A 13,918-nucleotide genomic window follows, 5' to 3' on the forward strand; every position below is an offset into this window, starting at 1 on the left:
TCTGAGTGTAGCAAAAGTCTTTTAATAACAGAGAGAAACAATGTGGCATTATGTTGGGGAAACACCACCAACCGGATTCATAACACAACCCATGAGCAAAAACAACCCCACCCCAGGCAAATTGGGGCATGCCCTTTTCCCTTTGGTTCTTGAGTCCAGCAAACCCAAAAGTCCAATGCCCCAAAAGTCTCTGTCCCTGGTCAGGGCAGCCCCAGAGTTCGAAAGTTTATCGGCGGAGCTTTACCTCCCAACCTGGGTGGAAATGGGACGGGGGTAAGAGGCACCTTACGTGATCTGAAGCTGACCGCCCCATAGCTCCATAGCGGCGCTCCGCTCCGCTCCGCCAGCCGCCCCACAAAACTCCTTCGCGCAGCTGCACTCCGCTCCACCAGCCGCCCCACGAACTCCTTCACTCAGCTGCGCTCCGCTCCGCCAGCCGCCCCACGAACTCCTTCGCTCAGCTCCACGGCCCACAAGCAGCTCCTGCCATCCACACACTGCTCCGTGTCGAACTGCTTCGCCAGCCGGCCCGCAAACTGCTCCACAATATATCTTCAGGCTCCCCCACTACTTAACACAACACTCAGTGATTTCAGCGCTTAGGTGAATTCAGCTTATAATAGGGGAGCCCCAGTGCTGGTGCACTGTCAGCCCAAAGTGAGCTCAGCAGCCTGTAACTAGACTTCTAATGAAATCAAAATTAGCTCTGATATTCCACAGTGGAGAGAGGAGGAAGTGCAATTAGCATGTAAGGCCCTCACCAAGGGGCCCATGCCACCAAGTATTAATACTTGTCCCCAGCCTCTCTCCATTCACACAGTTTTGGAACCCATGACCCTTGCCTAGCGAGTGCTACTTAGATGATGGTGAATCCCTCCATCGTAACAAAAGGCCACGTACAGTTCCAAGCACAGTTCCCATAATCAGGGTAATAACAATTTATTCTTCCTGCCCCAATAACAGAGACACTGGGGATCCCACAGCAGCCAAAGTGACCATTTGGGCAGCTATGGTCTCATTCTAGGCGTGGTGGGTGTGCCTATGCAAATGAGATCGGCCCCTGAAATTCTTTTCCACAACTTGCCACACCTCACCACCAGATGTCAGGGTGGAGCTCATCCTGACACTGCTTACATCCTCCCCCCAGCCGAGACTTTGTCGTCCCGACAAATCACACTCCCTTTATACCAACTCATTGGTTTCCTCCAAAGGGCCTCAGGAAGCCCACTTTAGCTTCCACAAGCCTGTGTGCTAAATGTATTGGCTCCTCACTAGTCACCCCAGGTGCATCATAAGTTAACCGTTTCACTGGTCTTATCACCCTGTCTCGTCTATTGAGAATCTCTGTTGCCGAAGTAAGGGGAACATCCTCTTGAGTGACGGATGGAGAGGCTTCCCTGGAGGGTCCCTCGGCTACTGGCGTAGGCCCCTGCACTCCTAGTTCTAACGCTGGAGGGTCCAAGGTGCCCAGGACATCCTCTACCTGTCTGTCCCCATTGTCCAATAAGCTGTGTGTGTCATCACAGGGGGGTCTCATCAGCAGCACCGGGGTATCAGAAAGGGGCCTAAATAGTTCCGCCATTGGGTTTAGGGCGGAAGAGGGAAAACTCTCGTTTGGTTCAGCTGATCGAGACTGAAATCTTGTCTCCATCCCAGGATACACCAGGGTTGTGTCTTCCTCCTCAGACTCACTCTCAGATGTGCAGAATAGGGGTAAGTTAGCTGCAGGGGGCCCACTGTCTGTGTTGGATGGCGGCTTTGGTCTAGCACCTCTGTTCTGCCCGGCGGCCCTGCCGTGGCCCATCTCACAAGGGGTGCTTACCAATTCCCCCACAGGGAGCAAAAGGTTTCTATGCACCGTCTTTATTTGCCCTGGACCGTCTTCAGGTTTGATCTTGTAGACCGGCAGATCTCCCAGCTTTTCCATCACCAGGTAAGGTATTGCCTTCCATCTGTCAGCTATCTTGTGTTTGCCAGCAATACCCAAATTTCGCAGCAGGACTCTGTCCCCCGGCTGGAGCTCCTGCGAACGCACTCTAGCATCATATCGATGTTTGTTGCGGTCTGCGTTCTTCCGAGCCGCAGCGGTAGCTAAGCGATAAGCATCCCGCAGCTTTTCTCTTAGTCGGGATACATATTGCTGATGAGTTTCATAGCTATCTCCATCCTCTGATACACCAAAGCACAAGTCTATGGGTAATCTTGGTTCTCGCCCAAACATCAAGAGATATGGGGTGACTCCCGTAGCATCGTTCTTTGTGGCATTGTAGGCATGCACCAGAAATGCGACATGCTGGCTCCAGGTTGCCTTCTGCTCTGGTCGCAAAGTTCCCAACATATCTAATAGGGTTCGATTGAACCTCTCTGGCTGAGGATCACCTTGGGGGTGATAAGGCGTTGTCCTAGACTTTTTAATTCCTGCTATCTTCAGCACCTCCTTCAGAAGGTGACTCTCAAAATCCCGCCCCTGATCAGAGTGTATCCGAGCCGGGAATCCATAGACTGAGAAATATTTGTCCCACAATACTCGAGCAACGGTGGTGGCCCTCTGATCACGTGTGGGATATGCTTGTGCATACCGTGTAAAATGGTCAGTCACTACTAGAATGTTTCCAACATTCCTCTTGTCTACCTCTACAGACAAGAAATCAATGCATACCAACTCCAAAGGTTTGTTGCTGGTGATGTTCTTGAGATATGCAGCCCTCGTGGGCAGAGTTTTCCTTTGAACACATCGAGCGCAAGTCTCACATTTCCTGCGAACATCTTCAGCCATTCGGGGCCAATAGAACCTACTACGAATAAGTTCCAGGGTCCTCTCCATCCCTAAATGCCCAAAGTCATCATGCAGGGCCCTCATGGCCAGGGCTCTGTACTTTTTTGGCAGTACTAGTTGTGCTCGTTGTTTTTGTAAAGGGTCAGTGGTCATTCGGTGTAGCACTCCCTGAATCAGTTTTAGTTTGGTCCATTCTCTCAATAGTAGTTTACCCTCCGGGTTAGGTGGGACAACCGCAGTTGGGCTTCGCCCCTCCCTTTTGGCAAGTAGTGTATCACGAATGTCAATATCTTGCCGCTGGGCTTCTTGCCAGTCAGCCGCATTGAGCATGGGCAAAGGAGATTGGTCTAATGCAATATAGTTCACCGAAGCAGAAGGCATGCATTCAGGGGGCAGGCCCAAAGCTTCTGCAACACATCCCTGAAAGTCTTCACGGGCCTCTGGCTCTCGGCGACTCACACTGCAAATAGCTCTCACTCCATCTGTGGGTATCACAGCAACTTCTGGAGCCTGCGGACGCCTGGACAATGCATCTGCATCTACATTGCTTCTCCCTGATCGGTACTGAATGCTGAACTCATAGCTAGCCAAGGCGGCCACCCATCTCTGCCCTGTAGCATCCAGCTTAGCACTTGTTAACACATAAGTCAGTGGATTGTTGTCTGTCCACACCTGGAACTGAGCACCATACAAGTAGTCTCGAAATTTCTCAGTGATGGCCCATTTCAAGGCCAAAAACTCCAGCTTGTGGGTGGGATAGCGAGTTTCACTATCAGACAATCCTCGGCTGGCAAAGGCTACAGGTTTACATTTGCCTTCCACTTCCTGGTACAGGACTGCTCCCAGACCCTCCAAACTGGCATCAGTATGCAGGATAAATGGTTTGCTTGGGTCAGCAAAAACTAGGACTGGAGCATGAGTTAGGCAAGTAATGATTTCTTGAAAAGCCCTTTCACATCTCTCATCCCACCGTGGCCCAAATGGTGCAAAGGGGCCATTGTGTCTCTGCACAGGAGGCTTTGGGGACCTCCCCTTATTCTTGGACTTAGATTTGTTCTTGCTGGACTGATGTCCCCTGGTAAGATCATTCAGAGGCTTTACAATCGTAGCATAGTTTTTCACAAATCTGCGGTAGTAGCCACTAAATCCAAGGAAGGTCTTGAGTTCTCTGTAGTTACTTGGACGTGGCCATGTAGTGAGTGCTTCTATTTTATCAGGATCAGTACTCACACCTTCTTGGGACACAATGTGACCCACGTACTTCACTGAGGTTCTGCAGAACTGGCATTTGTCAATTGAAAGCTTCAGACCATAATCCTCCAACCTATCAAGCACTTTAAGAAGTCTTTCTTCATGCTCCTCTAAGGTTCTTCCAAACACAATCAGGTCATCCAAATAAACTAACACTTGCAGTAAATTCATGTCTCCCACAACTTTCTCCATGAGACGTTGAAAGGTGGCAGGTGCTCCAGAAATCCCTTGGGGCATGCGTTCGAACTGATAAAACCCTAATGGGCAGATGAAGGCTGTCTTCTCCTTATCTTCTTCTCCCAGAGGGATCTGGTAGTATCCACTTCGAAGATCCAACACAGAGAACCACTGGCTTCCCAGCAAACAGTCTAAGGCGTCTTGCACTCGAGGCATAGTGTACTGGTCGACCACCGTACGGCTGTTTAGGGTGCGGTAGTCAATACACATCCGGATTTTCCCATTCTTTTTGCGGACTACCACGATGGGTGAGGCGTATGGGCTGCGGGACTCTGTAATGATGCCATTCGCAGCCAGCTCCTGAAGATGATGTCGCACATCTTCCATCTCAGAGAGAGCAATCTTCCTAGATCTCTCCCTGAAAGGTCGAGAGTCATGTAGTCTGATATTGTGCTCTACTCCTTTTGCACATCCCACATCCCACTCATGCAGTGAGAACACCTTGGATCTTTCACAAAGTTTCTTCCTCAGGCGATCTCTCCAGTCCTCGGACACTGGTGAATCTCCAAAGTCAAACTTTGCTGGGTCTATTGCCGGAACTGGAGTTTCATACTGGGGTTTTACAATCGACTCAGGCTCAAAGAGGTCTGCTATCTTTTGTCCTTGCTTCACAAAAATATCACGACTCGTTTCATTAGCAATCAGTATAGTCACCCTTTCCTGGGCTTCAGCAGGTAGGGTTATGACTCCACTGGGGACCAGCACTCCTTCAGGGAGCTCTCCTCCCATCGGCTGCTCTATCATTGCTAACGTCCCTTTACTGCCTTTCAGACAGGTACTCATGACAAGCACTTCTTGCTCCGTCCTTGCAGGCACTACTAAGGGGGTTGTGCCCGCGTACTTCAGTGCCCCAAGCGGTAGCTCAGATGTGTCCCTTTTAGCGCTCTCAATTTTCCTATAGGCTTCAGCACAAAGCGTATGGATCATCAGGGTATTCAGGTACTGGTCCCCAGCCCGCCTTCTGCAGTAATCCGCGAGTACCTTGAAGAGACTGGAGTTGGTCCCTATCAGCACAGACACATCAGAAGTCCCTTTAGGGTCAGGGCATATTAAGGCAGCTGTGTCTACCTCTTCTCTCACCCCAGCAACCTCCTCTGGGAATTCCAGGTGCACTATGACATACCCTTGATAGGGGTATTCATCCATGCTGAGGCCACATAGGCCAAGGCCAGTCAGTGGCTGTATAGGCAGGTGCCTAAGCATCTGTTGGTAGAATGACTGAAATATAATAGTCACTTGAGATCCAGTGTCAAGCACTGCTTTACACTCCACCCCTTCGATCCTCACCATGACCTCTGCTCGAGGCCCTATCAGTCCTGCAGGGATCCCAGCTGGACAGTCTTTTCTGGGGGAATCTTCAAATCCTGCAGACCTGGGGGGTCCCCGTCCCCAGACCCTCTGGCAGCTACCGGATCTCTCCCAACTGATCCTCAGCTTTCCATACACTAAGGAGGGGTTTTCTTCATTACGGCACTTGGCAGCACTGTGTCCATCCTGACCACATCGGTAGCAGAAGAATTGACCTTTCCCCCTTCGCCTGGGGGGGATGGTGGCTCTAAGTGCGGGCTTCTCAATCGCCACAGTTTGAGGCTTCTTATTCCTAGAAGTCTTAACTCGGTCAACGGTACTTTGCAGCTCAGCTATCCATTCCGTCAGGACCTGCATTTGTTGGGCAAGTTCCTCTCTGGTGCTCACCATCAGTACACTGGCCATTTGCAGTGGTGTTGTGCTGGCTGGCTCCGATGTTTGGGCTTCCCAAAACTCACTGGCAGCCTGCCTTTCTTCCTCCTCTCGGACCTCTTTTATCAGCTGGGAGTAACTTGGGGGATGTTCCCGTCGTTCTCTTAGCCGGAGATGAAGTAGAATCGGGTTCTGATACTGAGTTCCTCTTACAATTTGAGCCAGTCTGGTCTGATCCATCTGCTCAGCAGTCACTGCTCCCCTCATGACAGCTCTCTGAAGCAGTCTCTCCAGTCTCTGTATGTAGGCTGAAGCCTTCTCGCCCTTTTGTTGTCGGGAATTAAGGAACTTACAGTAGCTGTCTTCAGGGCCCTCTATGCTCCCAAAGTTGTGTTCAAGGGCCTCTAGGCAGTCCTTCACACTGACCCCAGGGTCAATGAGCTTCAGGGTGCGAATCACATCTAATGCTGGGCCGCCAAGGCTCTCTATAAGGCATCTTCGCTTTTCTGCATCTGGTACGGCCCACTCTTGCAGCATTTCAGTGGTATGCTCTAACCAGGGTTCAAACTCCTCCTCCCCAGCAAATAATCTTAACTTACGACAAGAGTCTGACTCAGCATGGGGCAGCACAACCTTTTCCAATATTTGCCCCATAGCTTTTGTCCAATCATCAGCCGAGGCTGCAGCCTCCGAGCTAGAAGCTGCTGAGCCAGGGCCCAACAAACCTGACATATTAGCCATTATACAAACAGTAATTTCCTCAAAATATAAGCACAAACAAAAAAAATATATAAATTGTTTCCCAATGTAGTGGATCACTCAACAGGTGCTTGCGAGGGGTACTGACCCAGGCGATCCCGGACGAGCCTCCAAAAATGTAACCCTTCTGCCCGTCAGAGTTGGCAGCAACAAGGGCCGGGTTCAATATCTAGGGGTTCCATTCCAATAACACAATGCAAACCGGCTCGAGCCCCCACCCAGTGACCTGGGACAAATATATACCACCCCCGCTGGGCGCCTCCAAGAGGCAATACTTCCCCTCTCGCAAGCACATAGTCTGAGTGTAGCAAAAGTCTTTTAATAACAGAGAGAAACAATGTGGCATTATGTTGGGGAAACACCACCAACCGGATTCATAACACAACCCATGAGCAAAAACAACCCCACCCCAGGCAAATTGGGGCATGCCCTTTTCCCTTTGGTTCTTGAGTCCAGCAAACCCAAAAGTCCAATGCCCCAAAAGTCTCTGTCCCTGGTCAGGGCAGCCCCAGAGTTCGAAAGTTTATCGGCGGAGCTTTACCTCCCAACCTGGGTGGAAATGGGACGGGGGTAAGAGGCACCTTACGTGATCTGAAGCTGACCGCCCCATAGCTCCATAGCGGCGCTCCGCTCCGCTCCGCCAGCCGCCCCACAAAACTCCTTCGCGCAGCTGCACTCCGCTCCACCAGCCGCCCCACGAACTCCTTCACTCAGCTGCGCTCCGCTCCGCCAGCCGCCCCACGAACTCCTTCGCTCAGCTCCACGGCCCACAAGCAGCTCCTGCCATCCACACACTGCTCCGTGTCGAACTGCTTCGCCAGCCGGCCCGCAAACTGCTCCACAATATATCTTCAGGCTCCCCCACTACTTAACACAACACTCAGTGATTTCAGCGCTTAGGTGAATTCAGCTTATAATAGGGGAGCCCCAGTGCTGGTGCACTGTCAGCCCAAAGTGAGCTCAGCAGCCTGTAACTAGACTTCTAATGAAATCAAAATTAGCTCTGATATTCCACAGTGGAGAGAGGAGGAAGTGCAATTAGCATGTAAGGCCCTCACCAAGGGGCCCATGCCACCAAGTATTAATACTTGTCCCCAGCCTCTCTCCATTCACACAGTTTTGGAACCCATGACCCTTGCCTAGCGAGTGCTACTTAGATGATGGTGAATCCCTCCATCGTAACAAAAGGCCACGTACAGTTCCAAGCACAGTTCCCATAATCAGGGTAATAACAATTTATTCTTCCTGCCCCAATAACAGAGACACTGGGGATCCCACAGCAGCCAAAGTGACCATTTGGGCAGCTATGGTCTCATTCTAGGCGTGGTGGGTGTGCCTATGCAAATGAGATCGGCCCCTGAAATTCTTTTCCACAACTTGCCACACCTCACCACCAGATGTCAGGGTGGAGCTCATCCTGACACTGCTTACATAATTTTTAAAAAACCCAAATTGGGATGAATTTTATCAGAACAAACTATTTTGAAAACTTCGTCTCGCAGGAAATTTCCAATATTTTTCGCTCAGATTCAGAATGGAACCCCCCCACCCCCCCTCACCCCCGCCAAATGTTGGCATTTCCTGCAGAGCAGCTCTAGGAAGCAACAAGGTAAGACGCAATCTAGCATGGCTAAATGGCAAGGTTCAAGCGGAAGTCTTTCATGCCAAATTGATCCTTGTGGGAGAGCATGCGCAAAAGCTGCCCACACACTGCCTAGCTCAAATCAGTGCTATTGACTGTTTACTTTCATGACTGTATCACCCCCTGAGCAATTTACTTCCAAGTGCTACAGTATAAAATCACCTCTATTAACTCTTCCCTATGACTTGGGGGAGGGGGAGAAGGGAGAGAGGGATTTATGAGATTCCATCTCCTTACTGCAGGACTGTTCTAATTAGTGCTGCTTTCGGAATGCTTCTCTTATCCTCCACTCGGGCCTTGTGCACACACAAACTTGTGGACACTCTCTGATTTTGATTTGGGTAGCTTAATTTGGTTTATCTTAAACCAGTTTCTAATCTAACTTAAATTTAAACTGGAATTAGCTACTCTTATACAGAAATACGTGCCCACACAGGGGACTGCATTCGTTTAACTAAATCAGTTTAAATTCATATCTTTAGTTAAACTGCTGCAACGCTCCATGTAGACAGTGCCTAAAAGTGTTGCAGAGGAAGAGGAATGAGGAGAACTGAATTCTTAGCAGCTAGTGTCAGAGAAAAAAGAGTGAACAGTTTGGCAGAAAGTGGCTGAATTGAACAGACGCTGGTTTTTGTTTTTTTTTCCTCTTTCTTCTCACCTCCCCTCAAAAATGAAGGCAGGCAACAATTTTTTAATGGCACTAGGATATTCCAGTAAGAATGTCCTCCTTCAGTTACCTGCTGACCAAGCATTAACACCACAATGATGCTCACTACTTTCGAATAGTAAATGTCAGCATTGTAATAATGACCACTACAAGGGACTTTCTACCATCTGCCTTTGAATTACAGGAAGAATGCGGCATTTAAATGTTGACTCTCTCTTGTTTTTGTTTTATTTTCAGATGGTTGTATGGTAAACAAGTTTGCTTGTTCTATGCATTCTGCGGTATACTTTTTGGGATCTGCAGTCTGTCAACACTAACATTACTGAGTACTGTGTGCTGCCTCAAAATTTGTTTCCCAGCTTATGGTAAATTAACTTCCTTCTCTCTCAGATTGTTCAGTATTTGTTTCTTGGACAAAGACAGCCATTGGCTAGTCGAGGTGTGTTACATGGGGGCCAAATGATTTATATATCTGTTCTCCCCAATAATTGAGTGTGGTGCTATATAAACCTAGTTTATTATATCCAAACCCACTTACGCTGAGGTAAATGACTCAGAAGAGGGCCATGAAATAACTGTTAAAATGAAAGCAAGGTTGGGTTAAGTTGATACCCTTTAAGATTCATTTTGTACAATTATCTTTGACTTGGTACAGGTATGAGCAGCATTTCAGTACCTTCATTTTTTGTAAATGGTAGAGATGCATACTATATTCTTTTGACCTTTTCAGATGTTTTCTTTTGTTCATCCACTCAAGTTCTTTCTTCATTACCTCACTCACGTCTTAGGATAAGAGGAATGCCAGTCAACGTAACATAGGAAAGACAAATGTAGCATCACATTTTACTACTATTCAAAGAACAGCTTTAAAATCCCTGAAGATGTAGTGTTGCAAGAAAAATGTGCATGACTGTAGTAAGTGTAGCCATGCAAATGGTGCCCCTCTCTTTCATATTCAGTGCCAACAGAACTACCTATTTTTAGTGAGATAAATTTTCCAGAACAAAGATGACCTTCTCTTGAATCAAGACACATGTCAACTAACAGTATCTTGTTTCTTTTCTTGTCTATGCCTGGTGTTGGATTGTTTAAAGACATTATAATTGTGAGGGTTAAATATTTAATTAATGTGAAAGTGTGTTGAAGATGCAACATCCCTGTTAAGTACATTTAATGTCTTCTTTATCATATAATATCTTCTTATCATATAAACTGAAAAATGGCAGATATAAACATTTTAGGCATGGATCATGAGCTCTGACCTACAAGTACTTGGCCCTACTTGTGTGGGGCAAAACATTTAGTAGAATCTCTCTAGGTGACAGCCCTTTAGTTTGAAATCAGGGTGATCATTCTTTAGATTCATTAGTGTTAACATTGTGTTTGAAAGTCATACTATGAACCATTCTAAAATGGAGCACATTTTGAAGCTGCAGGGAGCCGGGTCCTTGCTTATGACCAAGGAACACATAACACAAATTGCAGTGACAGGGGATGTAAGATGACTATGAAACTTCCCTTTGCAATCACCCCTCGCTCCTCCAGTTCTGTGTTAATTTGTGCTGGACTGGTTTCCCAGCATAACTCCGAGCAGCCTGAGGGTGCCAGCTTTCATTTTAAGGTAATCTGATTTCTTTTAAGTTCCCTTGAATATTTCCTTACATCTTTTATGTTTCCACACAAAACATCAATTGAATTTCAGTGAAGATCTCTTATTTATTTCATGATATGAGGGAGGATTTGCAAATAGCATGATCAAAGATCCCTGCACTTACTAGACATATGAACTGAAAGCTTGATTTAGTACAAAATCAGCTTGAGGCTCTCTCAGATGTACAGTATATTCACTGTATGCAAAAATACCATTCGTGGCACCTCATAACAGCATAAGAGAAATCATCTCAAACTGAAATCAGGAAATAAGAGTTACAGTTTGAGTATCTGAGATGAGTGGTTTCTGAAGTACCGTGTGTGTGTGTTGTATTTGCTCTATTCTGTTTCCCTGGATTTCCTGATGCAGCGTTTCTTGAGAATAAGCTGTCTCTTCAACCTCCTGGCCAGAAGCTTAGACAAAAGTGAACAAGGTGGGACCTGAAACATCTTGTGTCTGCAGCTCACCCAACTTGCAGTTATTTAGGGTTCAGAATATTGCAAACTCATTTTATGGTGCCTTTAGTTTGAATAACAAGGAGATTTTTTACTGTTTATTTACATTGTGAATATTCTTTATTTGTGCAGGGAAGACCCAGTCTTGTTGGACCAGAACCCCATTTCACTAGGTGCTATACAGAAAACTAAGACAATCCCTGCTCCCAAAGAATTTATAGTCTTAAACTTAAGACAAATGAAAACAGGGGGCGACAGACTGGGAGCACAAGGAAACAATGAGCTAATATTGGCCAGCATGATAGGCAGTGATCTCGGCACATCCGCTGCTTACCTGTTAAGGCATCACAACAAAGGGAGAGTTTAATAGGGGATTTGAAGGAGGACCATGAGATAGCTTTGTGGATGTTTATGGGGGGCTCCTCCCAAGCTTGGGTGTGTGTGGGTAAACAATTGTAATACCCAGTATCCAATAAAAAGGGCCTATGCATTGTTTTCTGGCTTGCATAATTCAAATCCATCATGCTGCTGCAAGCAGTTCTTCACTGATTGTTTCATGTCTTCCAGGGAACAGATTTAGGCGAGAACATGGACGAATCTTGATAGCCTGCGGATGGGCCTATGCAGCAATTTTTGCCTGTTCGCCCCTAGCTCACTGGGGAGAGTATGGACCAGAGCCCTATGGTACAGCTTGCTGCATTGACTGGCATTCATCAAGTGTAAACACGGTGGCAATGTCTTACACTGTAGCTCTCTTTGTCTTCTGCTTTATCATCCCCTGTGGGGTAATTGTTACTTCCTATACCCTCATTCTGATAACTGTCAAGGAATCCAGAAAAGCAGTGGAACAGCATGTCTCAGGTCCCACCAGAATGAGCAACGTGCAGGCTATTACAGTCAAGGTATTTGAAAATTTGTGTTCTTAAGCCGCATTCTGCATGCACAGGCAGCACCAGAGGGATCCCGAGAGAGGAATGAGAAAGGAAAGAAGACCAGTCCCACTTGTTTCTGAAACAAGCATGCAATGTTACCTTGTGCAGATTCACCACGTGCAAGTGAATTGTTCCTGCAAAACCCCTCAAGTGATAGCTATGAGGTTTCTGTAGTCTTTTCTTTAGGCTCTGGTAACAAAGGTATGGCAGAAGTTTTATTAGAATTTTGTGAAAATTTCAGACCTTTTTTTCTTTAAAGTTCTAGATATTTTACAATCTATTTTGGAAGACTGTAGGATTTCTTTGGAAAACCTGGCTTTAAAAGGGAAAAATGTATGCTGAATGCAATAAAACTTTGAAACTTGCTATAGAAAAATGTACTACTTGTAGCATGCAAGCAAATTCTGTACCTAAACATACAGTTACCAGTTATTTGGAAGGAACTCTTAGAGTTACATTTTGGCCTTCTGTGTTCAGGTCCTCTTTCTTTCGGCTCCCAGGTCCATCTGTCTTTCCCCTTGTTTTCAGGGTTGCATACCTCACTTTCACCCCCACGTCTGTTTGCCTTTAGAGTTCTGGGGAACACGTATCTTTCTATTTTCAGAAAGTTTGAAACCCTGTCATTCCTACTATGATATTTTATGGATATTGTCCCAGATAGGCAAAGAAATGAGCTGTTTTGTAGTGACGGATGTGCAGTAACATTGCATTGCAGTGTTTTTTGTAGCATATAGTTTCATTTTAAGCTTGCAGTATTACTCGTAACAGCCTGGCAGCATTATCTAGATCAAAAAGAAAATCAGATCACATTAAAGAAGTGAGAAATAGCTAAATATTGAGACTTATGCTATGTGCTCAGAAATCGGTACTAAAGGAAGAGGATTGTGTTTTAACAATAGAGAATTACTGAGCATGAACAGGGCTAAACAAATGAGCTGATAAATGTTTATGCTCCTGCAATATCCTGAGAGAATACAAGGTTAAGGAATTCATTTATACTAGTAAAACATATTTTGAAAGATTCTTGCATCTTGGATGCAATTGTGTCTATTAAAAAGAAACGTAGACCAAATCTGATAAACTTTTATATATTTGGAAAAAGGTTTTGAAGTGAGATATTTTAAGCCACACATCTCACTGTCCCATATGTTAAAAATAGGGCTCCATTTAATGCATGACCATGGAATTTGCTCCTTGCCACCAAATTGTGTATCTGAATTTCAACAGAAAAGAAGCTTTCATTTACAAATATATCTGAAAACATAGCCTGAGTGTAAACAAACACAATCATGTCTTCCTGAAATAATAAGAGATGTGAACTGATCCGTTCCTCTCCATGGTCTGTTAAGTTTGAAACCTGAAGATAAATCACTGGAATTCTCCAGAGTAACTTTGACTTTTGGATAAATCTGAAAAAAACAATACATAAAACAAAGATCCGTCTCTCTCAATTGATGTGGTGGAACCTCAGTGTGAGTCATTTAAACTAAACAGGAGAATACAGTGCTGGGAACAAGCTTGCATTGGGAAGGTGATGGACTCTGTTAGCTTTGTGCATTGTTTGGAATAGAGCTGGTTGGAGCAACTTCAGTGGAATCATATTCTTATGGAATATGCAGTTCTGCCAAAATTGAAACACTTTGTGAAATCTGGTCAGTTTCACTTGTGTTTCTTTCAGAAAGCAAACTAGCCAAATCCAACAGTCAGAACATCCCATTTTGACAGTTTCAGAATGAAACATTTCAGTGTTTTTGTTCAATGTTTTTGATTTAAAATGACTTTTTGTTCTGCAATTTTTAATTTTAGGTTAGAATATTTAATATAACACACAAATTTTAAGTGGAAACTGAAACAAAACAGTTTCGTTG

The 13,918-nt window shown here is 45.9% G+C and overlaps 1 protein-coding gene across 1 annotated transcript in view; it reads left to right on the forward strand.

Moving 5' to 3' along the window:
- LOC311516367 (opsin-5-like) overlaps positions 1–13,918 on the forward strand; it is a gene marked incomplete at its 3' end in the record, with an annotated part of 58,965 nt that overhangs the window by 21,964 nt on the left and 23,083 nt on the right. The window contains exons 4-5 of the mRNA XM_084620348.1: positions 9,250–9,377; positions 11,686–12,020. Of these exons, the coding sequence (XP_084476474.1) occupies positions 9,250–9,377; positions 11,686–12,020 (463 nt within the window). The remainder of the gene's footprint in view (positions 1–9,249; positions 9,378–11,685; positions 12,021–13,918) is intronic.

This window comes from Lepidochelys olivacea (assembly GCF_965140295.1).
Source record: "Lepidochelys olivacea isolate rLepOli2 genome assembly, chromosome: 2".
Lineage (NCBI taxonomy): Eukaryota > Metazoa > Chordata > Testudines > Cheloniidae > Lepidochelys > Lepidochelys olivacea.